This window comes from Rhinoraja longicauda, chromosome 11 (genome assembly GCF_053455715.1).
Source record: "Rhinoraja longicauda isolate Sanriku21f chromosome 11, sRhiLon1.1, whole genome shotgun sequence".
Classification (NCBI taxonomy): domain Eukaryota; kingdom Metazoa; phylum Chordata; class Chondrichthyes; order Rajiformes; family Arhynchobatidae; genus Rhinoraja; species Rhinoraja longicauda.
In genome coordinates, this window is record NC_135963.1 from 16,751,351 (window position 1) to 16,776,040 (window position 24,690).

General features: G+C 41.1%; 1 protein-coding gene across 22 annotated transcripts in view; it reads left to right on the top strand.

The window, feature by feature from the left end:
• The window catches only part of ptprfa (protein tyrosine phosphatase receptor type Fa), a 312,377-nt gene that overhangs the window by 213,860 nt on the left and 73,827 nt on the right, over nucleotides 1–24,690 (top strand). For all 22 annotated transcript variants that reach the window (XM_078408325.1, XM_078408329.1, XM_078408326.1 and 19 more), the window contains 6 exons: nucleotides 1,993–2,110; nucleotides 3,768–4,346; nucleotides 8,755–8,852; nucleotides 15,002–15,255; nucleotides 16,244–16,334; nucleotides 16,873–17,082. In XM_078408325.1, coding sequence (XP_078264451.1) covers nucleotides 1,993–2,110; nucleotides 3,768–4,346; nucleotides 8,755–8,852; nucleotides 15,002–15,255; nucleotides 16,244–16,334; nucleotides 16,873–17,082 — 1,350 coding nt within the window. The remainder of the gene's footprint in view (nucleotides 1–1,992; nucleotides 2,111–3,767; nucleotides 4,347–8,754; nucleotides 8,853–15,001; nucleotides 15,256–16,243; nucleotides 16,335–16,872; nucleotides 17,083–24,690) is intronic.

Genomic DNA, 24,690 nt, shown 5'->3' on the forward strand with positions numbered 1-24,690 from the left:
AAGCTGGGCAAATCTCCTGTCTAGGCAACAAAGCATGATAAACATCAGCTTGTTTTCAACATAGCATGAAAGATTTAGGATAAAGAATGGACAGGATCAGTGAGAGAAAAAAATCCCACAGTCAACTGAGAGTGTTGACAGTCTAGAGGATGTATGGGTAATTTGTTTTCTGCCTCCATGCCTGAGAATATTTTTATGAGCATGCCTTTCTCTGTCATAAATGGGTTAGGCTGTACAATTGGACCCTTTGTTAAACTAAATTGCAAGATGACAAAATTCAACAACCTCAAATTTGATAGATTCCTCAGATTACTCCACCTTGCTGCTCAAGTCTGAATTTCCTTCACTGTGCCATTTTTCAGGCCTATTGCTGCCCACAGTAAACAAATATATTTGTGTGGAATGGAATTTGAGACTCCTGGTTCGCTTCCTTACCATATGCACATTCAGATAGGAAAAGGCTCAGAGCTGCAATTGAAATCTTCAATTGCACTTCATTGTTCCCACCCACACATGGACCTCTTAAAAGGCTCCAGTCTCGTGTTTTTACTTTATGTCTCTTTTAATATTGTTCCTTTCCCTTTTACTGTTATAGTGCCATTCACTTTAAACTCCCACTTGTTGACTGACACATTGATATAAATTGATATATTAATCCCTATCTTTGGAAATTAGTCTGAGGTGGATGTCAAGAGTGATGTGTGAAAAGTAAAACATAATTTACATGTTTAAATTAGCCATTTTCATTCCCAGCCACTCAATCTAGTGAAATTGTTCTTGAATTGAAGTTAGTCAATATTCCAAGGCAATTATATAAATCACAGAAAGATGTGAATGCACTTATGGTAAGGAAACAAACCAGGAATCTCAAACTCCATTCCACCCATATATATTATTTATCTACACCAAATTAATTCTCTTCCTGTGGTATTGTTTTTGAAGTAGCAATTTTGTTACTGCCCAAATGACTAAAGAAATAAAATCATAAATTGGGTTAATCTATACTCAATCCATAGATGGACATTTCCATTTTGCATGTGTAGGTTATACTACACACAGAAAAAACAAATTACCATGCAAAGATTCCTACTTGCTCAAAAATGAACAGCTTTACTAGATGTCCTAAATAAGTCAAAGCATTACTCATCAAATATAATTGATTCCAGAGTTTGGATGAGGTGACAGTGTATACCGCTGTATGCATGTTTGGGGCAGGTGGTTTGCAGTGCAATGGTGTTGGTTTTTGACTTCTACAAATTATTTCCTCAGTTATTCTCTTTGATATTTTTACTGCATTATTTCCCTCACATATAAATTTCCGATATGTCTGTTATTTTTGTGGGTTACTGAGTTTGGTACCTCTGGCAGAACAGTAACTTTGATAAGATGTGATTGATTGATTGATTGATTGACTGGATCACACAAATATTGCTTCTTGTTTAATTAACTGGGTGGAAATTTGATACACTCATTATTTCCGACGAAATGTGCTATAAAATCTGACAAAATTCCTATTGTTAATTTCTTCAAACAGTCAACAATGAAGAGAATATTTTGTTTGTTCATTTGAAGAAAACTCTTATTATCTTCTAGTCAGATTCTCGAAAAACATCAATTTTCTTTCCAAGTTTAGTTAATTCATTTAAATCCATGTCATTTCTGAATCAACTGATAAAGAAAAAAATACGTAAGTATGTGCTCCCTGCAAAGCATTCAGGAGTAGTGCACTGCCAAGATCTTCCAAGTATACCCTTGCCTCATCCTGTTTTCGATTTCCCTTTGCCTGCTGCTGGTCGAACCTCCTTGCTACAGATGATTGGTCCCTGTACAACACCCAGATTTATTATAAAATCTGTGAAGTTCGATTATATAGCAGCCAGACCTTTGTTGCACAGTTCATTGGTCTTCTGCAAATCCCGGATTATCTTTATTTGTACTTGTGTAATGTTGGATTTAAGTCAATCTATTTATTTCTGATGCATTTCATAATAGGAAGCTTCCATTGGGGGACTGCTGCCTGAAACAACATATTCCATAACAGTGGCAGCATATACCATAAGAGGGGATGGAGCCCGTAGCAAACCCAAGCTGGTTACTACCTCGGGGGCTGGTATGTAAGATCTCAAGTACTCTAACCATTCTCTGCTTGTGTTTTCATTAATAGAGAAGTTATTCGAGCAAGCAAAAAAATCCTTACGTGAAGATTTCTTGATCACATTATTGACAATAGTTATTTGTCAATCCCCACTCGGCTATTCTATGTTATCTTCAAATAGTAAATTTCCCAAATCAGCATGTGAAAACATTTAGATATGAAACAAAATCATTTATTTGTATAATGTGCATTTTTTTTTGAGACTGTAGTGAAAATGAGTAATATACATTTTTATAGCATTAATGGTTAAATTCACTTTCACTTTTGTGAATGTCAAAGATGAACCACACGATAAGTGGAGTCTGCCAAAAGATGTGTAAATATTGAAGGATTCCTTGAAAGGGAAGAAGGTGGTTATAAACAGCTATAATGTGATGAAATGGCTATTTAAATCTGACAGCACTAAACTTGGATGATTAGTTAAACGGGGTGAGAAAATATAGTTAATTAGTTAAATTATTGTTATTTTCCAGAGCTCAGTTTATTGTTACAAATTCTGTGAAAATGTTACAATCTATCTTAAAAACATACAAAAATCAAATAATCAAGCCATGCATTGGGGCAAGTTGCAGTTTGAGAACTGTAGTTGTAGAAAAAGAAAATTATTTCCTGGTGGAAACATAGAAACATAGGAAATAGGTGCAGGAGTAGGCCATTCGGCCCTTCGAGCCTGCACTGCCATTCAATACGATCTTGGCTGATCATCCAGCTCAGTAACTTGTACCTGCCTTCTCTCCATACCCCCTGATCCCTTTAGCCACAAGGGCCACATCTAACTCCCTCTTAAATATAGCCAATGAACTGGCCTCAACTACCTTCTGTGGCAGAGAATTCCACAGACTCACCACTCTCTGTGTGAAGAAATGTTTTCTCATCTCGGTCCTAAAAGACTTCCCCCTTATTCTTAAGCTGTGACCCCTGGTTCTGGACTTCCCCAACATAGGGAACAATCTTCCCGCATCTAGCCTCTCCAACCCCTTAAGAATTTTATATGTTTCTACAAAGATCCCCCCTCAGTCTTCTAAATTCCAGCGAATATAAGCCTAGTCTATCCAGTCTTTCTTCATATGAAAGTCCTGCCATCCCAGGGATCAATCTGGTGAACCTTCTCTGTACTCCCTCTAAGGCTAGAATAGGAGACCAAAACTGTACACAATACTCCAGGTGCGGTCTCACCAAGGCCCTGTACAACTGCAGCAGAACCTCCCTGCTCCTATACTCAAATCCTCTTGCTATGAATGCTAACATACCATTCGCTTTCTTCACTGCCTTGAAATTGGATAAAGATTATCAAACTGGAGATTCCTGTCTTTATGGGCTTGTTTAATGCACTGAAAAGCTTGAATTAATTATATTGATATTTTTTACCTTTAGATTAAAAGTAAAAAGTTAAAAATGTCCATTATCTTAAGAATATTGTCCGTACAGTGAGGGAAGAAGCAAATCCGAATATTAAAAAACAGATTTAGCACGAGTAACTTGTATTTCATATCATTGTCATATCATAAATAATTGGCCGCTGGAATACCAATCTTTTGAAACTGATAGCTATTTGTAAGAACTAAATGGATAAATACTCACTAGTTTATTATAATCATGTTTTTTTCTTAAGTCCCAGGGAAGCCTGCAATGGTTGTCAGTGTCACTCATATGAATACAGCCCTTATTCAGTGGCAGCAACCAGAAGAAATGGTGGGTGAGCTGAAGGGTTTCCGATTGCAGTATAGCTGGGCCGACGAAGACGAGCCAAACATTATTGAACTAACTAAAAATGATGACCATTACACAGCTACAAACTTATTAAAGGGGGCCGTGTACACCTTCCGCCTGTGTGCCAAAAACAAAGCTGGATTCGGCGAGGAGACGGTGAAGACAAGACTAACACCAGAAGCGGTTCCAACTGGATTCCCACAGAACCTGCGCGTTGTGGGACTTACAACATCCACCACTGATCTATCATGGGACCCACCAATTATTACACAAAGGAATGGGAAGATGATCCTTTACACAGTATTATATCATGATATCAACAGCCTGAAGGACCTCACCAACACGACAAATGAAACACAAATAACCCTGAGTAGCTTGAAACCAGACACCACTTATGACATTCGAGTGAAAGCACATACGTCCAAAGGACATGGTCCATACAGTCCCAGCATTCAGTCACGTACAATGCCAGTTGACCAAGGTAAGGAATTTGGTGCTTTTGTACATTTATTTACTCAGTGATGGCCTTGGCACGAGTGAATGATGGTAATGTTCAGTATTAAACCCTGAGTTCCAGGATCATCGCTACTTCTGGAGAAAAAAAACCAACATCTGACTGCTGCACCAAATTAATTGTCCTCCCAAATCACACAGTATGATTGCAACCATACTACACTTAGACCCAAAATAAAGCAGCACAGTGCAATAAGTAGTCAATTGCATACCTGAAGAACTTGACGTTCCTAAAGGAAAATATTTCTAGAGCAAAAGGATGCAGACACTGGCAGTCCAAAACATTCAGGAGGCAGGCAGAAAGGAAAGAAACAAAATTAAGGTATCAGGTCAAGGACATTTGATCAGAACTGATAAAGTGGGGAAACATGCATGTTTTAAGTTGCAGAGGGAATGAAATGGTGGGGGAGGGGGGCAAGTGGATAGAATAGGGGTATTTTGCAGAGTAAAATTGTCAAGGTGACTTATGTAAAAAAAAAGAACACATAAAGACAGAAGAGAATAAAATAAATAAATTGAAACAGAAAGGTATAGGAACATCTGTGGGAATGTAGAGAGAAAAAAAAGGTGGCTACTTGAAATTCAGTTTTGAGTTCCAAGGACTACAATGTGCTTAGGTGAGAGGTGAGGAGCCGTTCTTTGAAGTTATGTTAAGCATTGAAAGAGCAATGTAAGAGGCCAAAAGATAGTGGAAGAGGGAGAGAGAATAAAAGTGACATGTTACTTACTGTAAGCTGAGCGATGTTCTTGTGGATTGAACAAAGATGTTCTGTAATGTGATCACCCAATTTGTGTTCCATTCCCCATTGTGGAGGAGATCCCATTGTAGGTACAAAATGCAATACAATAAATTGGAAGAAGTGCAAACCTCGCATGAAAGAGTTGCTTGAAGCCATGATTGGGAGAATTAGCTAAAAGGACAGATACTGCAACTCCCACTGTAAACCAGGTAGTCAAAGAGGGAATGTTACCTTCACAATGCTGAAAGGGAATGAGATGGGAAGATTTGTCTGCTGGTGAAATTTCATTAAAGATGATTTGGAAATTATGGAGGATCTGTTAAATGAGGTAGTTGGCAAGGTAAAGAAGAAGCCTCTGTTGTTCTGGCTTCGAGGAGAGTGCATAAGCGCAGAAATGAAGGGATCCATGCCTCACCTAAACATCTTTCAATCGTGAACTGATAAGTGCAAGTAATAACTATGCCACAAAATTTAATGGCAAAACACAATGGGCATCTTCAATGAAAGAGTATCTAAACAGCAACTCTTTTGTCAATAACATTGCTATGACCCCCACCTGGCCATCATCATTGACTCAGCTTCAACTGTACCAGCCACATAAATGCTACGGCCACAAAAGTATATCAGAGGCTGGGTTTCCCGTGAAGTGTAACTCACCTTTTGACACCCCAGAGCATCTATACAATCTACAAGGCATGTGCCATGGAATACTTTTCACTTGCCAGGTGGTGCTGGTTCGAAGGGCCGAATGGCCTACTCCTGCACCTATTGTCTATTGTTTAACATAAGAAACTCGTCACCATCCAGGTCAAAGGTATCCCATGTTTTTGGCAGCTCATTTACCACTCTGACATTCATTTCCTCCCATATAAGCAGATCATGTATAATTATATAATACACTGTAGTTGGTCACCTACACTACTCTAAAGTTACTTCCCAAACTCATGATCTAATCCTCCACCAACGACAGTAAAAGGTGACGTATGGGAACTCCACCAACTGCAGATTGCCTTGCAAGTTCCACACCATCCTGTCTTCAAAACTCTTTAGCCAACGGAATTATGAGATTATCTGCACCAACAGTACAGCCATGGTTCAAGTATCTCATCAAAACCTTCTTGAAAATAGTTTTTGAATGGACAGTAAATTCTGACCATGTCAGTGATGCTCATCCCATTAAATGAATATGTTGAAAATGGTGGGTGTTGTCTTTCAGCTTCATTCCCTCAGAGATCTTTCTCCTTCCACATAGCCCTTCAATCCCTGCATTGCTCCCTTACCAGCAACAATCGTGCCCCCAGATTTGCTCTCACATGTGTGCGCCAGGGAAAGAGAGTACAGGAAAAGTTACGAAAGACACCTGAATTACGAAAGACACCTGAATCATGCTTGATTAATCTTCTGGAATTTTTTTGAGGATGTAACAATTAAAATGGACAAGGGAGAGCCGGTGGATGTAGTGTACTTGTACCTTCGGAAAGCCTTTGACAAGGTCCCACACAGGAGATTAGTAGGCAAAATTAGAGCACATGGTATTGGGGGTAAGGTATTGACATGGATAGAAAATTGGTTGACAGACAGGAAACAAAGATTAGAGATTAACGGGTCCCTTTCAGAATGGCAGGCAGTGATTAGTGGGGTGCCGCAGGGCTCTGTGCTGGGACCACAGCTTTTTTTAATATACATGAATGATTTAGATGAAGGAATTAAAAGTAACATTAGCAAATTTGCAGATGACACAAAGCTGGGTGGCAGTGTGAACTGTGAAGAGGATGCTATGAGGATTCAGGGTGACTTGGACAGGTGGGGTGAGTGGGCAGATGCATGACAGATGCAGTATAATGCAGATAAATAGACAATAGACAATAGGTGCAGGAGTAGGCCATTCAGCCCTTCGAGCCAGCACCGCCATTCAATGCGATCATGGCTGATCACTCTCAATCAGTACCCCGTTCCTGCCTTCTCCCCATACCCCCTCACTCCGCTATCCTTAAGAGCTCTATCCAGCTCTCTCTTGAAAGCATCCAACGAACTGGCCTCCACTGCCTTCTGAGGCAGAGAATTCCACACCTTCACCACTCTCTGACTGAAAAAGTTCTTCCTCATCTCCGTTCTAAATGGCCTACCCCTTATTCTTAAACTGTGGCCCCTTGTTCTGGACTCCCCCAACATTGGGAACATGTTTCCTGCCTCTAATGTGTCCAATCCCCTAATTATCTTATACGTTTCAATAAGATCCCCCCTCATCCTTCTAAATTCCAGTGTATACAAGCCCAATCGCTCCAGCCTTTCAACATACGACAGTCCCGCCATTCCGGGAATCAACCTAGTGAACCTACGCTGCACGCCCTCCATAGCAAGAATATCCTTCCTCAAATGTGAGGTTATCCACTTTGGCAAGAACAGGAAGGCAGATTATTATTTGAATGGTGTCAGGTTAGGAAAAGGGGAAGTACAACAAGAGGAGTTGAGTAGAGGAGCAAACAGGTCCTTCTGCAGTTGTACAGGGCCTGGGTGAGCACACCTGGATTATTGTGTGCAGTTTTGGTCTCCTAATTTGAGGAAGGATATTCTTGCTATTGAGGGAGTGCAGCGAATGTTCACGAGGTTAATTCCCAGGATAGCGGGATTATCATATGATGAAAGAATGGAGCGACTGGGCTTGTATTTACTGGAATTTAGAAGGATGAGAGGGGATCTTATAGAAACATATAACATTATTAAGGGATGGGGAAACGCTAGATGCAGGAAACATGTTCATGATGTTGGGGGATTCCAGAATTGCAGTTTAACAATAAGGGGTAGGCCATTTAGAACTGAGATGAGGAAAAACCTTTTCACCCAGAGAGTTCTTGACTTTGTGGCATTCTCTGTCTCAGAAGGCAGTGGAGGCCGATTCACTGGATGCATTCAAAAGAGAGTTAGATAGAGCTCTTTGGGCTAGCGGAATCAAGGGATATGGGGAGAAGGCAGGAACTGATTGTGGATGATCAGTCATGATCACTTTGAATGGCGGTCCTCCTGCACCTATTGTCTATGTATCCATGTAGTCAGTAAGCTAAACCAATGTGACAGGCCAAATTTAATCCATGGGCCAGAGTTTGGGTGCCATATTGTATTATGGATGTCTGGTTTGTAAATTTTAGTTTAGAGATACAGCATGCCAACAGGTCCTCCAGCCCACTGAGTCCATGCCAACTATCATTCGCCCATTCACTCGAGTTCTATGTTATCCTAGTTTTGCATCAGCCCCCTACACACAAAGGGCAATTTACAGAGGCTGATTTAACCTACAAACCCAAACCTTTGGGATGTGGGAGGAAACCTGAGCACCTGGATAACCCAAGTGATTATGGAGAGTTTGTGCAAATTCCACACAGACAGCACCTGAGGTTAGGATGGAACCTGGATCAAGCGACTCTACTGGCTGTTCCACTGTGCCACCTCAGTCATCGTATCCTCTCATTTGAAATCCATTCGGTTTGATATCATGGTGCACTACAGGCCTATTGTCTAATTTAGTAATGAGATATTGGTTTGCTGAGTTACCCTGGAGGCAGAACTATATTTAGGAATATCCACTTGCATTGATATGAAGGAACAAGCATATTATGATCGTCTTGATCCTTTTCCTAGTGTTTGCCAAGAATTTTCGGGTGAAGGCAGTTATGAAGACATCAGTGTTGCTGAGCTGGGAAGTGCCAGAAACGTACAAGCCAGGAGTATCTTTTAAGGTTAGTGCAACATAGGAAAGTATCAATTTACTTTCAGCCCAACCACCAACTTCAAAGAAAATTCATGACTTTTTACTCCTCTCCTGATAATAGAGCAAAGTTAGTCATTCAAAAGAAATTAAAATGCAAATGGAATCAGATATGTGATTATTCCATTTACCTTCATTCCTAAATGTAAACTATCTTCAATTCAGTAAACTAATAACATGGTTATTGCACAAAAATGTAGATCTAAATGTCTGTTTTCTGCATCGTAGTTTTTAATTCTTGCAAAGAAAATATCAGGAACAGATCTTCCATATACCACCTGTTGATTTAGATGGCTGTCATATCAATTTCCAAAGAACTGTTTTAGTGGTATTTTACCAGATTAATGTAACCTATTGTTTTCCATTGAGAAAGAAACAATCCAACTAACTGCCGATGTGTAAATATTTTTCCCGTGAATCAAGATAATAAGATTTTACACGTTTCATAGCATATGGCCATTTAAGACAGCACTCCCTGGTGAGTTTCATTATGTTTACATGGAGTCGAAAGAATACATCTTGGCATATAGCGTTTAGTGCCCAATTAAAATAATATAAAAATATTATATAGTCCTTAATTGAGCTGATCTGGAAATTATTCTAAATGTTGTACATTTTTTTCACTCCCCCATAAACCACTTTATGTTTATTTTCAGATATATTGTGCCTATACATTCTAAAAACATCTTACTTCTCCCTAAACTTACTTATTCACAAAATGCTGGAGTAACTCAGCAGATCAGGCAGCATCTCAGGAGAGAAGGAATGGGCGACGTTTTGGGTCAGACTGATGTCAGGGGGGCGGGACAAAGGAAGGATATAGGTGGAGACAGGAAGACAGTGGGAGATCTGGGATGGGGGAGGGGAAGAGAGGGACAGAGGAACTATCTAAAGTTGGAGAAGTCAATGTTCATACCACTGGGTTGCAAGCTGCCCAGGCGAAATATGAGGTGCTGTTCCTCCAATTTCCGGTGGGACTCACTATGGCACTGGAGGAGGCCCATGACAGAAAGGTCAGACTGGGAATGGGAGGGGGAGTTGAAGGTTTCTTGAAATATAATTTTGTGTAATTTTTTCAGTATGAATTTCAAGCTTTCTTCAGAAAGTCGACCAAAAGCTTGAAATCCTGATTTAGTTATTGAGAATATCTACCTCTTGTTAGTCAATAATTAAGTAGAATAATTAACCATTGGACTACAGCTGTGACCGCGATTTCAGGGATTTTACAAGTATGAATAACATTGAAGCCAGTCTGCAAGTCGATTTCGAACAAACTAGTTGTGATTTTCCAAGTTCACAATTCTTTTTTTTGTTCTGCTATATGGATGGAGAATACGCAGTAGTGCATACGTTTGTAAAAGTGCCATTGAAAAGTAAATTATAGACATTTTTCAGTGCCGCAAAAAACTGGTATTTTTGATTTGTAATGTTTTAAATAAGAATTAGCAATGAATGTACACTCAGTCCTCATTATCTGCTGATTTGCTATATATGTTTTAGCAAGGTGTTGTGTTTGATAAATCACTGGATTCGGAGAACAGTTTTGATTCACTCAGTAATTTATTACACTACTAACTAAATAAGGCACATACACTCGCGTATCCTCGAATATCCCAGAACGCACTCGCAAACCCTGAGTTCACAGCAGAGCGTGCCACAGGATGTTTCTGCATACCCTCACGTAAATCCATTTGCACTCGCAAACTCATCAGAGCATGCCACAAGATGTTTGGTTCTTGATCACCTGGCACCGGTCGCGACACGGCCAAGGCTGAGGTTCTCTCACTGAAAGGGCGCCCAACACCATCCTTTATGGCATCTGATCAGAGCAGACTACTCCGCTGCCCCCTCCCCGAGCCAATCGTAAACCCCCCCTTGTGCAACGTTTCTGCACTACTAGCGGCAGGGGGTGCGGGTGGCCCACCCAACTATTGCTGTTGTGTTTTGTTCACCAATGCAACCTTTCCCCATAGAACGTCCTGGGAAAGGCTGCGTTCCCAGGCAAAACACAGGCGCAAGGGGATAGCGCGCCTGGAAACTTGTTTTCGAGAGGCTATGGAATGTAGGGCTGCTAACTTAGCTGATAACTAATTTGAGCTGAAATTGTCAGTTTAACCCTTACACTACATTCCACCCCTTGGAGTCATCAGTCCGCATTAGTGCCCATGTAAATACATGTTACTGAGTATACAAACAATAATAATCAAAAGTACAATATAATAATTATATCTATGAATATGAGGTGATTATGTGGCAAACTAACTATCCATGTGGCATGAGTTATGTGTTCTATAAGACACTGAGCTAGTTTTGGATATCTCTGAAAGCAAAGCTGATCTTAATGGCCTTGCAGGCATCCCCATGATTTACTGGCCCCTTTTAATCAGCCCAAGCATGCAAAGTGATGTTTTGAACACAATTTCACCTCACATTAACCCTTACACCCCAAATCCCGTTACATTCGGCCCACCGGCTCAATACTACCCCTCCACCCTCTTGTCATTCCTCACACAGCAGTAGGGAAGCACACAATTGAAGAATATTATGCCAACCACAATTGAAACAAGCCCAGTCACCACCATTGCATAATAATATGCTCCAAACCTCCGAACCCCCAAGACCACCAATTCCACCATGCGCTCACCAAGGCCTCATCGTGCAACTGTTTACCAACTTTATTCAAGGCATCAACTTATTCTCGCAAGTGGGCCACCAGGTTTGCCATATTTTCATTGGCATCCGGTATGTAAGTGCAGCATTCTCTCCCTACGATGGCATGTCCCCCTTTTCTCGGCTAGTAGGAAGTCCAGGGCCATGTGTTTCTGCAAGGCCTCAGTTCCTATTGCCACTATTTCGGTAACATGTGATTTCAAAATTGATCGTTATGTATGTTTCAATGTGTTCATAAGCCAATATAATTTCCTATCAGTTATTTAAATGTTTTAATAATGTATGTTAATACCTTAAGAATGACATTATGTCATTCTTATTTGGAGTGTATAAAGGAGAGGGCTTCTCAAATAGATTGTTATCCATACTTTTTGTTTGTTATCTGTGTAAATCCTTGTCTCCATCCTTTGTGAATAATAAGAACTTGATTTAAAGAAGTATATTCAAATAAAATCTGTGTGTTTTTGTTTTGCTCAATGGTTATAATTTATTGACAAATACAATTCAAGTTTACTTGTCCATTGATCAGCAAGGAAGATTGATATTTCATGCATATGGTTTTTAGTTACTCTAGTGGAATTATTTTTTCATAGTTTGTGATACTTTTCAGAGTACTTAATGCCTTGGGTTGTATTTCAGGACATGAGAACCATGAATGTGCCTGTGAAAGGCGGTCTTTGTGCTAGGCACATCTAGGGACACCTGGTGAGAGCTCAAAATCATATGTCTTCAGGTATCACATTATATCTGAGATGTGCAGCAGTGGTACGACATTTAATTTTTGAAAAATGATCAGTTTCCAGGCAAGTGAAGCCAAATTTGGTAGAAATCAAAGACCCAATTTGAACTTTGGATGGGTTTTCAACAGGTGTGTTAGGCAATTTAGAAACACAGTTCTGCTGTACACATCAGGCTAAGATTAGTTTCAGTCCCAGATTTCAATTAAATCCTGACCTGTGAATTCTTACTCCATGTTCATGGTGCAAAAATTCAGTGCAGTATGTCCAGTTAGGTGTAAGCCACTCTAAACCTATTTTGTCCGAATGGCAGTTGTTCCTGAGATACCATATCCTAGATTTGTGGAAGCAAATTGTTAATTTTTTGGAAACTTAGTCACTCTAAGGTTTCCAATGCAGCAGGGAAAAAGAACACATCTATACAAGCAAGAAACATATGTGAATAGACGGGTCAACAAATTTAAAGTCTTAATGCAGCACTGACGTAGTTTATTGAAAAAGACGTGCATTAATATAGCAACATTTCCAACCTCAATACAACGCAAAATTATTTACATACAATGGATGTTTTTTTTTAATGTTCTTGTTCCCGATGTTGGGGAAGTGCAGAACAAGGGGTCACAGTTTAAGGATAAGGGGGAAGTCTTTTAGGACCGAGATGAGAAAGTTTTTTTTCACACAGAGAGTGGTGAATCGTGTGGAATTCTCTGCCACAGAAGGTAGTTGAGGCCAGTTCATTGGCTATATTTAAGAGGGAGTTAGATGTGGCCCTTGTGGCTAAAGGGATAAGGGGATATGGAGAGAAGGCAGGTACAGGATACTGAGTTGGATGATCAGCCATGATCATATTGAATGGCGGTGCAGGCTCGAAGGGCCGAATGGCCTACTCCTGCACCTATTTTCTATGTTTAGCACATAGCAAGCTCCCACAAAAAAATATGTTGTTACATCTATTTTAATAGTGGTGATTGCAAAATAAATGGGATCACAAAATACAGTTGAATCATACAGTGTCAAAACAGGTGCTTCAGACAACTGCCTGCCAATTATACCAAATTTATGCTAATCTGTTTTATTCTCCCCATATTGCCCCCAACTCCTTCAAAATTTTATGCACACATGTACACTAGAAGCACTATACAGTGGCTGATTAACCTACCAAATTACACCTTTGACACGTGGGACAATAGACAATAGGTGCAGGAGGAGGCCATTCGGCCCTTCGAGCCAGCACCGCCATTCAATGTGATCATGGCTGATCATTCTCAATCAGTACCCCGTTCCTGCCTTCTCCCCATACCCCCTGACTCCGGTATCCTTAAGAGCTCGATCTAGCTCTCTCTTGAATGCATTCAGAGAATTGGCCTCCACTGCCTTCTGAGGCAGAGAATTCCACAGATTCACAACTCTCTGACTGAAAAAGTTTTTCCTCATCTCAGTTCTAAATGGCCTACCCCTTATTCTTAAACTGTGGCCCCTTGTTCTGGAATCCCCCAACATTGGGAACATGTTTCCTGCCTCTAACATGTCCAACCCCTTAATAATCTTATACGTTTCGATAAGACCTCCTCTCATCCTTCTAAATTCCAGTGTATACAAGCCTAGTCGCTCCAGTCTTTCAACATATAACAGTCCCGCCATTCCGGGAATTAACCTAGTAAACCTACGCTGCACGCCCTCAATAGCAAGAATATCCTTCCTCAAATTTGGAGACCAAAACTGCACAAAGTACTCCAGGTGCGGTCTCACTAGGGCCCTGTACAACTGCAGAAGGACCTCTTTGCTCCTATACTCAACTCCCCTTGTTATGAAGGCCAACATTCCATTGGCTTTCTTCACTGCCTGCTGTACCTGCATGCTTCCTTTCAGTGACTGATGCACTAGGACACCCAGATCTCGTTGTACGTCCCCTTTTCCTAACTTGACACCATTCAGATAATACTCTGCCTTCCTATTCTTACCATCAAAGTGGATAACCTCACACTTATCCACATTAAACTGCATCTGGCATGTATCCGCCCACTCACACAACCTGTCCAAGTCACCCTGCAACCACATAGCATCTTCCTACACTACCACCCAGCTTTGTATCATCTGCAAATTTGCAGATGGGAGGTACCTAGAGCACCCAGAGGATATCCACATGGTCAAGGACAAAGTGCAAACGCCACATGTTGACCATTCAAGGTCAGGACTGACTGGGTCACTGAAGCTGTGGGACAGCAACTTTCTTCGCCACACCACCATGCCATGGGATTAAATCTATTTCAATTAGGATACCATCTGAGGCACGTTAGACTACTATCAAGTAATTTCTAGAGATAGACAAAATGCTGGAGTAACTCAGCAGGTCATGCAACATCTCTGGAGAAAATGGATAGGTGACGTTTCAGTTTGGAAACTTCTTTAGACTGATTGTAGGGGGGATGTAATTTCTAACGTCTTAGTTCTGATGAGGGGTAACTGAACTGAAATATCTACTCTGTTTCTCATGTTATATACTGCCTGATCCACTCAGCAAGTCCAGCATTTTCAGTTCATATTTCGGATTTCAAGCATCGCCATTTTTTTTGCTTTTAATTTCTAATGTTGTCTATTTTCCTAGCGTATCTGGATGTTGATTATTCCTTGGAAAGCAAACATAAGTGAAGTTGAAATGTTTATTTGATAAGCGAACAGGTGTCATTTTGATATCGTGTTTTATGTTCCTCAGATCCTATATAATGGCCAAAGTGTAGAAGTAGATGGACAATCCATGCGAAAGCTTATTACAAAGCTTCAGCCTGATACTGAATACTCCTTTGTATTAACCAACCGTGGGAACAGTGCTGGTGGGCTGCAGCAGGTGGTATCGATCCGAACTGCTCCTAACTTGCTGAAAACAAAACCAATTGTGTACAGCAAGAACATCCAGGATGGCAAGTTACCAATCAACTTGCCGAAGGTTCAGACTACTGCCATTGTCAAGTAAGATCTGAATTCACTGCACTTTTGAAACTCATGTGAATTTACCAACCCGTTTCTTAACATTTGTTTTATAAATAAGATAAGGTATAAATAAAATATAATCAGAAAATGTGAGAAATTACAGGGCCTTCTCAGGTTGTGATGACCTGACTTATGGAAATCTGACTTAATGTAATTTCTCCCATGCACTTTTAAAGCAACATTTAAGTTTCCAATAATAAAAATAACAAGATGTTTCATGGGATTCATTGATGTAAATTCCATTATTCTATTATAGGTAGTGTTATGGTGAATACTCAATGAAATTTTAAAATTCTAGCAAGTGTGTAGAGCTTTACGATATGTATTATGTTACTATAGAAAACAGACATTTTATAAATCCAAGCAACCTTATAATAAAAGTTAAGGATCAAAGAATAAGCCAGCATGAGTGACCTAACTGTGCCCCCCATCCATATTTTTAATGTGGCATCACTGTAATATGTGGAATTAATATGCTTTTCCTGATTAAAAATAGGTTTAGATGATTAATTGACGATCAGATATAGAAATTATCCATATCTCTCCAGATTTTAAATTTGGATTATATCCAGATTATATACACTTTGATTTGAAATGCCCAGCAAATCTTGTACATTCAATGTTGCTTCCTACTGTAATACATATAATGAGAGTCCTCAGTGCATGTCACTGAAATTAGTGGATATAAGTGATATTCAAAACAGTGCCATGAACTTCAAGATTGGGTTGGCCATCAGTAGGCCTTTAGTTAAAATAGGCTACATTAGGATGCGGCATTGCCATGTAAATGGAATGTATACTCCTCTCATGCCTGAATTCATCAATGTAAAATGTTGCCCCATTGCTCCGGTCGGTCTACACAGTTTCTGTCACGCAGTGAACTGAAAAGCCATCTTGTGCATTTGCTTTGAGAATTTGGCATGTTTCTTTTTCTTTATTTCGATTGTTTAATCTCTCTCTCTTTTAGGTGGTATTTTATTGTTGTGGTACCACTAGATAGGACTGCACGTTCTGTTCCAGAGAAATTGCAAAATCCTGAAGAGATGGACCTTGATGATGTAAGACTTTCGTTCAGAACCATGTTATCTATACCTCATACATCTGTAATATTTAGTCATTTAATAATTAGTCATTTAATGAATCATAGAACTTTGCAGCATGGAAACAAGCCTCTTTGGCCCAACTTGTCCAGCATGATTACGTTGTCTAACCAAAGGAGTTCCACTTACCTGCACCTTATATTTCCAAACATTTTCTACCCCGTCTAAGTGCCTTTTACATGTTGTAATTGTACCCTTCACCCCCTTCACCACTTCCTTTGCCAGCTCATTCCATATACCCACCATCCTCGATATGGAAAGCTGTACCTCAGGTCCCTTTTAAATCTTCCCCAACCAATCTTAAATCTGTGCCCTCCAGTTTTAGACACCCCTACCTCCCCAAAAAGATTGGTGCCACTCATCTTACCCAAAAGGTCATCTATCCATGTTCTCCAGAGATGCTGTCTGACTCACCATATAGTCTTATATTGTGACATGGTGGAACAGTGGCTAAAAAGGAAAAAGGTCCTAAAATTCCTTTTTTGTGTATGTTTAGTTGTTTGAAGGGATAAGCCAGCAGCATAGCATCCGACGTAGACGGCAGTCTGAGAGGCTAAAACCGTACATTGCTGCACAGCTACAAAAACTGCCCGACACATTCACGCTTGGAGATGAACGGAATTATGGAGGATTTTACAACAAACCACTCTCTCCTAGCCACAGTTACTTGTGCTTTGTTTTGGCAGCTCTTGAGGAAAAGGATGCAGTAAGTCGACTTTTATGTAGCTTGGGAATGTTTCAAGATTTTGGAATTCTTCCTATCGAATTAATGATAAATCATTTGTGTTACATGAAATGAAATGTTATTAATAAATAAAACCAGTATTCTGTTAGTCGATCCATTATGAACTTTGTGTCCTTTTCATTTTGTTTCTGTTTGAAAAGAAATTAGAATCTTTAATTTCCTGACATCTGGAATTATCCTTTAACGCAATAGAATTACATGGACCTAAGTGATACTGTTTGTGTCACTCCAATAGCTTTTTGGTATAAAAGTAAATAAGCTATTTCCTAATGCAACTATATCTAAATTAAAATTAATAAACAAAAATACTGATCTATTGGGCCCCTGTTCATCCTCTTCTTTTCAGAGCATTGACTTCAAGCATCTTTCTCATAACTGTGTAAGAAGGAACTGCAGATGCTGGTTTAAATCGAAGATAGATACAAAAAGCTGGAATAACTCAGCGGAACAGGCAGCATCTCTGGAGAGAAGGTATGGGTAACGTTTCAAGTCGAGACCCTTTTTCAGACTGGTTTGCGTTAAGGGAAACGAGAGATATAGACGGTGATGTGGAGAGATAAAGAACAATGAATGAAAGATATGCAAAAAAGTAACGATGATAAAGGAAACGGGCCATTGTTAGCTGTTTGTAGGGTGAAAATGAGAAGCTAGTGCGACTTGGGTGGGGCAGAGATAGAGAGAGAGGGAATCCCGGGGCTACCTGAAGTGAGAAAAATCAATATTCATACCACTGGGCTATAAGCTGCCCAAGCGAAATATGAGATGCTGTTCCTCCAATTTGCGTTTAGCCTCACCCTGACGATGGAGGAGACAGAGGACAGAAAGGTCTGTAGGAATGGGAAGGGGAATTAAAGTTCACCTTCGTTCAGCCCGCGTGAACCAACCAGATCTCCCAGTTGCTGGACACTTTAATTCTCCTTACCATTTCTACACAGACCTTCACTTCAGGTAGCCTCGGCATTCCCTCTCTCTCTATCCCTCCCCCACCCAAGTCGCACCAGCTTCTCATTTTCACCCTACAAATAGCTAACAATGGCCGTTTCCTTTATCATCGTTACATTTTTGCATATCTTTCATTCATTGCTCTTTATCTCTCCACATCACCATCTATATCTCTCGTTTCCCTTATCCCTAACCAGTCTGAAGAAGGGTCTCGACCCAAAACGTCACCCATTCCTTCTCTCCAGAGATGCTGCCTGTTCCGCTGAGTTACTCCAGCCTTTTGGGAATATCTTTCTCAGAGCTGTTTTGTTTACATCTAAAGAGTGTAATAAGTCTTTACCTTAAACTAATATGTTAATCAGAATAATTTTTGCCTCTGTAATGTTTTCACTGCTATAATGAAATTCTGGCATCAGATTGTACTCCACCTGTAAATGTGGGCCCGATCACTCGGATGTCTACCCAGCACCTCCATACCAAAGCTTTAGATAGCTCAAGTGCATGTGTCAATGTAGCAGTACAGACCACATTAGACTTCAGATGCAGGCTATTCTGGCCTTTTGCATCGTTACTGATCTTATCACCAAGTCCCTGGTATTTCTGTATGGTGTTGAACCAAGGGTATGACAACTCTTCATATCCAGACCCCCATCTTTACACTACCATTAGCTGGCAAATCTCATGTTGCTCATTTCATTTAAATGGGGTCAGTGATATTTAATGTGAAGGTGACCGGCTTGATTTTTTTTCATGTCATCTTAAATAATATTAATCGTTTTAATTGGCTTCAAGTTGTGTGTGGTTTTAATGTTTTCCTTAATTTTGGGGGGTAATATTTTAAAATAATATTTAAATATATTGCTGCTGTCTCTTAAGTGGCCCTGATCACTAGAAATTCATAGATATTTGGAGACAGTGGAAGATGGCCTTCTGAAAGCACAAGATAGGATGTCGAGAAGGTCATTGGCATAAAAGATAAGTGCAGTGTGGGCATGCTAAAAGAGACAAATGCAAGGTGCAAGCCTGGTACTTGGGGGAGTCCAGAACCAAGGGTCACAGTTTAAGAATAATGGGTAGGCCATTTAGGATTGAGATGAGGAAAAACCTTTTCACTCAGAGAGTTGTGGAATTCTCTGCCACAGAAAGCAATGGAGACCAATTCACTGGATGTTTTCAAGAGAGAGAGATTTAGCTCTTAGGGCTAACGGAATCAAGGGATATGGGGAAAAAGCATGAACGGGGTACTAGATTTTGGATGATCAGCCATGATCATATTGAATGGCGGTGCTGGCTGGAAGGGTGAATGGCCTACTCCTGCACCTATTTTCTAAGTTTCTAAATGCCACTGGACCATGATTATATCATGTTCTAATATATGTTGACAAGTTTCCGTACAATTTTTTTACTTTGGAGCATAATGTTTTTATAAATTAAACTGTGTGTTTTCTCCAGACAATACACATATGTAGTTTGTGTAGACACAAAATGCAGTAACTCAGCGGGATAGGCAGCATCTCGGGAGAGGAGGAATGGGTGAAGTTTTGGGTCGAGACCCTTCTTCACACTGAAGAAGGGTCTCAGGCCGAAACGTAACCCATTCCTTCTCTCCCGAGATGCTGCCTGACCCACCGAGTTACGCCAGCATTTTGTGTCTACCTTCGATTTTAACCAGCACATGCAGTTTTTTCCCAGGTATTTTGTGTATATGGTTAGAATTCTCAAAATTATTTTGTAATTTTTCTTCGATTTATAATCTTCAAATACTAAAACCATTAAATTCTCATCAAAAAGTATTAGCATGGTAAATTTGCAGAGCATCAAGGACCACTAAAGCACAGTAACAAAAATGTTGAGTAATCATTTTTGCAACTATTACAAAATTAAGGGATTTTGATAGATATTAATGTTTTCCTGCTGCAATTGAAAGTGTCTGAGTGAGAACACTCACACAATGTATTTATATAGACATCCAGGTGGCAATTTTCTGCTAAGATTCTTAACAGGTTGACACTCAGTTCTAAGCTCATTTTGCTGTAATGGCTCATTAGGACTGGTCAAAGTATTCATTATTCATCTGCCCAGAATGCTTTCAGTTTAGGGTTACACAGCACCAAGGAAAAATTGGACATTAAATTTATCTGACAGCAAGCAAAAACAGTCCTCCTGTAGTGAATTACAATTTAATGTCATATTTCAGGGGAGACTATCTTGCACAGGCAACTAGTTATGTAGCGTGAAGTCATGACAAGGAAAATTAATTTGCCAGGCTCTTGAGATTTATATATAAAGGAAATGTTAAATCAGTTGATGTGTTTGGAAATTTATACAAACCTTGAAGTAATTTGGCAATGCAAGAACATGATTATTAAGGGTGGCTTAATTCTTTGCCTCATAAAAATTTAGTGATTTTGAAACTGAGCAAAATCACCAAGTATTTCCTATGTAGCAACTATTACCTCAGGAGTTATTGTTATTATTACTTCAGTATTGCCCATGATTTTTTTTTTGTCGTTTGGAATACCTCTAAAACATGAATTTCTATTTCCTTTGTAATTAAGAAAGCATTATGATTTGAATCCTAATTTTAGCTGAGAACATTTAGAGCCTTGATTAAAATTTATGTCGTTTTGAGGAAAGGTGAAAAGAACATGACACAATTCAATTTGAGCATCTATATGGAGGTTACATTGGGAAACTTCCAAATTTTGCTTTTAGATAAATGGGGGTGAAATATCATAACAACCTAAATGAGAGGTCAGTAGGTCCACACCAGCACCAGAGTCTGGCAGATTTTTGCCTTTGGCAGCTCCGAGGTCTATACAATGCATGCCTTCAAAGAACTGCATTTTCTTGCTCAATTCTATAGTTTTTTTTCCTTATGTTAATAAGTAACCAGTTAAGTCAAGTTGAATTTATTGCCATATGCACGTGCACATGTATATAGAAACATAGAAAATAGGTGCAGGAGCAGGCCATTCTGCCCTTTGAGCCAGCACCGCCATTGTGATCATGGCGTGCCTGCCTTCTCCCCAAATCCCTTGATTCCACTAGCCCCTAGAGCTCTATCTAACTCTCTCTTAAATCCATCCAGTGATTTGGCCTCCACTGCCCTCTGTGGCAGAGAATTCCACAAATTCACAACTCTGGGTGAAAAAGTTCCTTCTCACCTCAGTTTTAAATGGCCTCCCCTTTATTCTGTGGCCCCTGGTTCTGGACTCGCCCAACATTGGGAACATTTTTCCTGCATCTAGCTTGTCCAGTCCTTTTAAAATTTAATGTCTCTATAAGATCCCCTCCCATCCTTCTAAACTCCAAAACTGTACATAATACTCCAGATGTGGTCTTACCAGGGCCCTATACAACTGCAGAAGAACCTCTTTACTCCTATACTGAAATCCTCTTGTTATGAAGGGCAACATGCCGTTAGCTTTCTTCACTGCCTGCTGTACCTGCACGCCAACTTTCAGTGACTTGTGTACAAGGACACCCAGGTTTTGCTGCACTTCCCCCTTACCTAACCTGACACCATTGAGATAATAATCTGCCTCCTTGTTTTTGCCGCCAAAGTGGATAACCTCACATTTATCTATATTATATTGCATCTGCCACGCATCTGCCCCGCATCTGCCCACTCACTCAACCTGTCCAGGCCACCCTGCAACCTCCTAACATCCTCTTCGCAATTCACACTGCCACCCAGCTTTGTGTCATCCGTAAACTTGCTAGTGTTTCTTCTAATTCCTTCATCCAAATCATTAATATATATGGTAAACAGTTGCGGCCCCAACACTGAGCCTTGCGGCACTCCACTCGCCACTGCCAGCCATTCTGAAAAGGACCCGTTTACTCCTACTCTTTGCTTCCTGTCTGCCAACCAATTCTCTATCCATGTCAACACCCTACCCCCAATACCATGTGCTCTAATTTTGCTCACCAATCTCCCGTGTGGGACCTTGTCAAAGGCTTTCTGAAAGTCTAGATACACTACATCCTCTGGCTCCCCTTCATCCATTTTACTTGCCACATCCTCAAAACATTCCAGAAGATTAGTCAAGCATGATTTCCCTTTCATAAACCCATGCTGACTTGGACATCCTTTTACTGCTATCCAAATGCACCATTATTACCTCTTTAATAATTGACTCCAGCATCTTCCCCACCACCGATGTCAGGCTAACTGGTCTGTAATTCCCCGTTTTCTCTCTTGCTCCTTTCTTGGAAAGTGGGATAACACTAGCTATCCTCCAATCCACAGGAATTGATCCTGAATCTATTCAGGACTATTTCTAGAGCCACCTCCCTGAGTACCTGAGTACCCTGGGATGCAGACCATCAGGCCCTGGGGCAGTAGCAGCAGCAAACAGCAGCAGTAGCAAGCAGCAGCAAGCAGCACCAAGCTGTGTTGCTTGGGAAGTAGTGTGTGGGGATTGTGTGGAGATAGTAAGGAGTAAGACCTGTGTGATCTCCCGGACTAGTTTCGATTGCCTAGCTTGGGGTCGGAGAGGAATTTCCCGGATTTTTTCCCAAATTGGCCTGGGTTTTTTATCCGGTTTTTCGCCTCTCCCAGGAGATCACTCAGTTCTTTTGGGTGGGCGGTTGGAGCGGTTGGAGTAGCGGCCGGGCGGTAGGTTTAGTAACCGAGCGCGGGGCTTTGTTTGGAGAGTATGACTGCCAGGGCAGTTTTTTGTTCTGGGTGTCAGATGTGGGGAATCTGGGAGTCTGATAGTCTTCCAGACATCCACATCTGCGCCAGGTGTGACGAGATGGGGCTCCTAAGGGACCGTATTAGGAACCTGGAGCGGCAGATTGATGACCTCCGTCTGATCAGGGAGAGTGAGGAGGTTATAGATAGGAGTTACAGGGAGGTGGTCACTCCTAGACCACGGGAGGTAGACAAGTGGGTCACTGTTAGGGGGGCAAGGAACAGAGGCAGGGACTAGGGAGTACCCCGGTGGCTGTACCCCTTGGAAATAAGTACTCCTGTTTAAGTACTGTTGGGGGGGACAGCCTACCTGGGGGCAACGACGGTGCCCGGGCCTCTGGCAAGGAGTCCGGCCCTGTTGCTCAGAAGGGTAGGGAAAGGAAGAGGAGAGCAGTAGTAATAGGGGACTCTATAGTGAGGGGGTCAGATAGGCGTTTCTGTGGACGCAGTCGGGAGACCCGGATGGTGGTTTGCCTCCCTGGTGCCGGTGTCCGGGATGTGTCTGAGCATGTCCAGGATATCCTGAAAGGGGAGGGAGAGGAGCCAGAGGTCGTGGTACATATAGGTACCAACAATATAGGTAGGATAAGGGAAGAGGTCCTGAAAGGAGAATTCAGGGGGCTAGGAAGAGAGTTAAAAAAAAGGACTTCCAAAGTAATAATCTCAGGCTTACTGCCTGTGCCACGCGATAGTGAGAATAGGAATGGAGTGAGGTGGAGGATAAATACGTGGCTGAGGAACTGGTGCAGGGAGCAGGGTTTCAAGTTTCTGGATCATTGGGACCTCTTCTGGGGGAAGTATGACCTGTACAAAAAGGACGGGTTGCATCTGAACCCGAGGGGAACCAATATCCTGGCGGGGAGATTTGCTAAAATAACTGCGGAGACTTTAAACTAGTACGGTTGGGGGGAGGGACTCAAACACAGATAGCTAATAGGAAGTGTGTGAGGCAGGAGGCAGAAAAGGGAAACACTCAGACCCAATATGTAGGAGAGAAAGAAGGGAAAAGAAATAAACTGAGAATAAGAAATGATGGGTCCCTTAAATGTGTATATTTTAATGCTAGGAGCATTGTAAGAAACGGTAGCGCAGCGGTAGAGTTGCTGCTTTACAGCGAATGCAGCGCCGGAGACTCAGGTTCGATCCTGACTACGGGTGCTGTACTGTAAGGAGTTTGTACGTTCTCCCCGTGACCTGCGTGGGTTTTCTCCGAGATCTTCGGTTTCCTCCCACACTCCAAAGACGTACAGGTATGTAGGTTAATTGGCTGGGTAAATGTAAAAAAAATAAAAATTGTCCCTAGTGGGTGTAGGATAGTGTTAATGTACGGGGATCGCTGGGCGGCACGGACTTGGAGGGCCGAAAAGGCCTGTTTCCGGCTGTATATATATGATATGATATGATATGAAAGGTGGATGAGCTTAGAGCCTGGATTGACATCTGGAAGTATGATGTTGTGGCGATCAGTGAAACATGGTTGCAGGAGGGTTGCGATTGGCAATTAAATATTCCAGGATTTCATTGTTTCAGATGTGATAGAATCGGAGGGGCAAGAGGTGGGGGTGTTGCATTGCTTGTCAGGGAGGATATCACAGCAGTGCTTTGGCAGGACAGACTAGAAGGCTCGATTAAGGAGGCTGTTTGGGTGGAACTCAGAAATGAGAAAGGTTTAGCAACTCTTATAGGGGTGTATTATAGACCGCCAAATAGGGAACGAGAATTGGAAGAGCAAATATGTAAGGAGATAGCAGATATTAGTAGTAAGCACAGAGTGGTGATTGTGGGTGATTTCAATTTTCCGTATATAGACTGGGAATCACATTCTGTTAAAGGGCTGGATGGTTTGGAGTTTGTAAAATGTGTGCAGGATAGTTTTTTGCAGCAATACGTAGAGGTGCCTACCAGAGAAGGGGCAGTGTTGGACC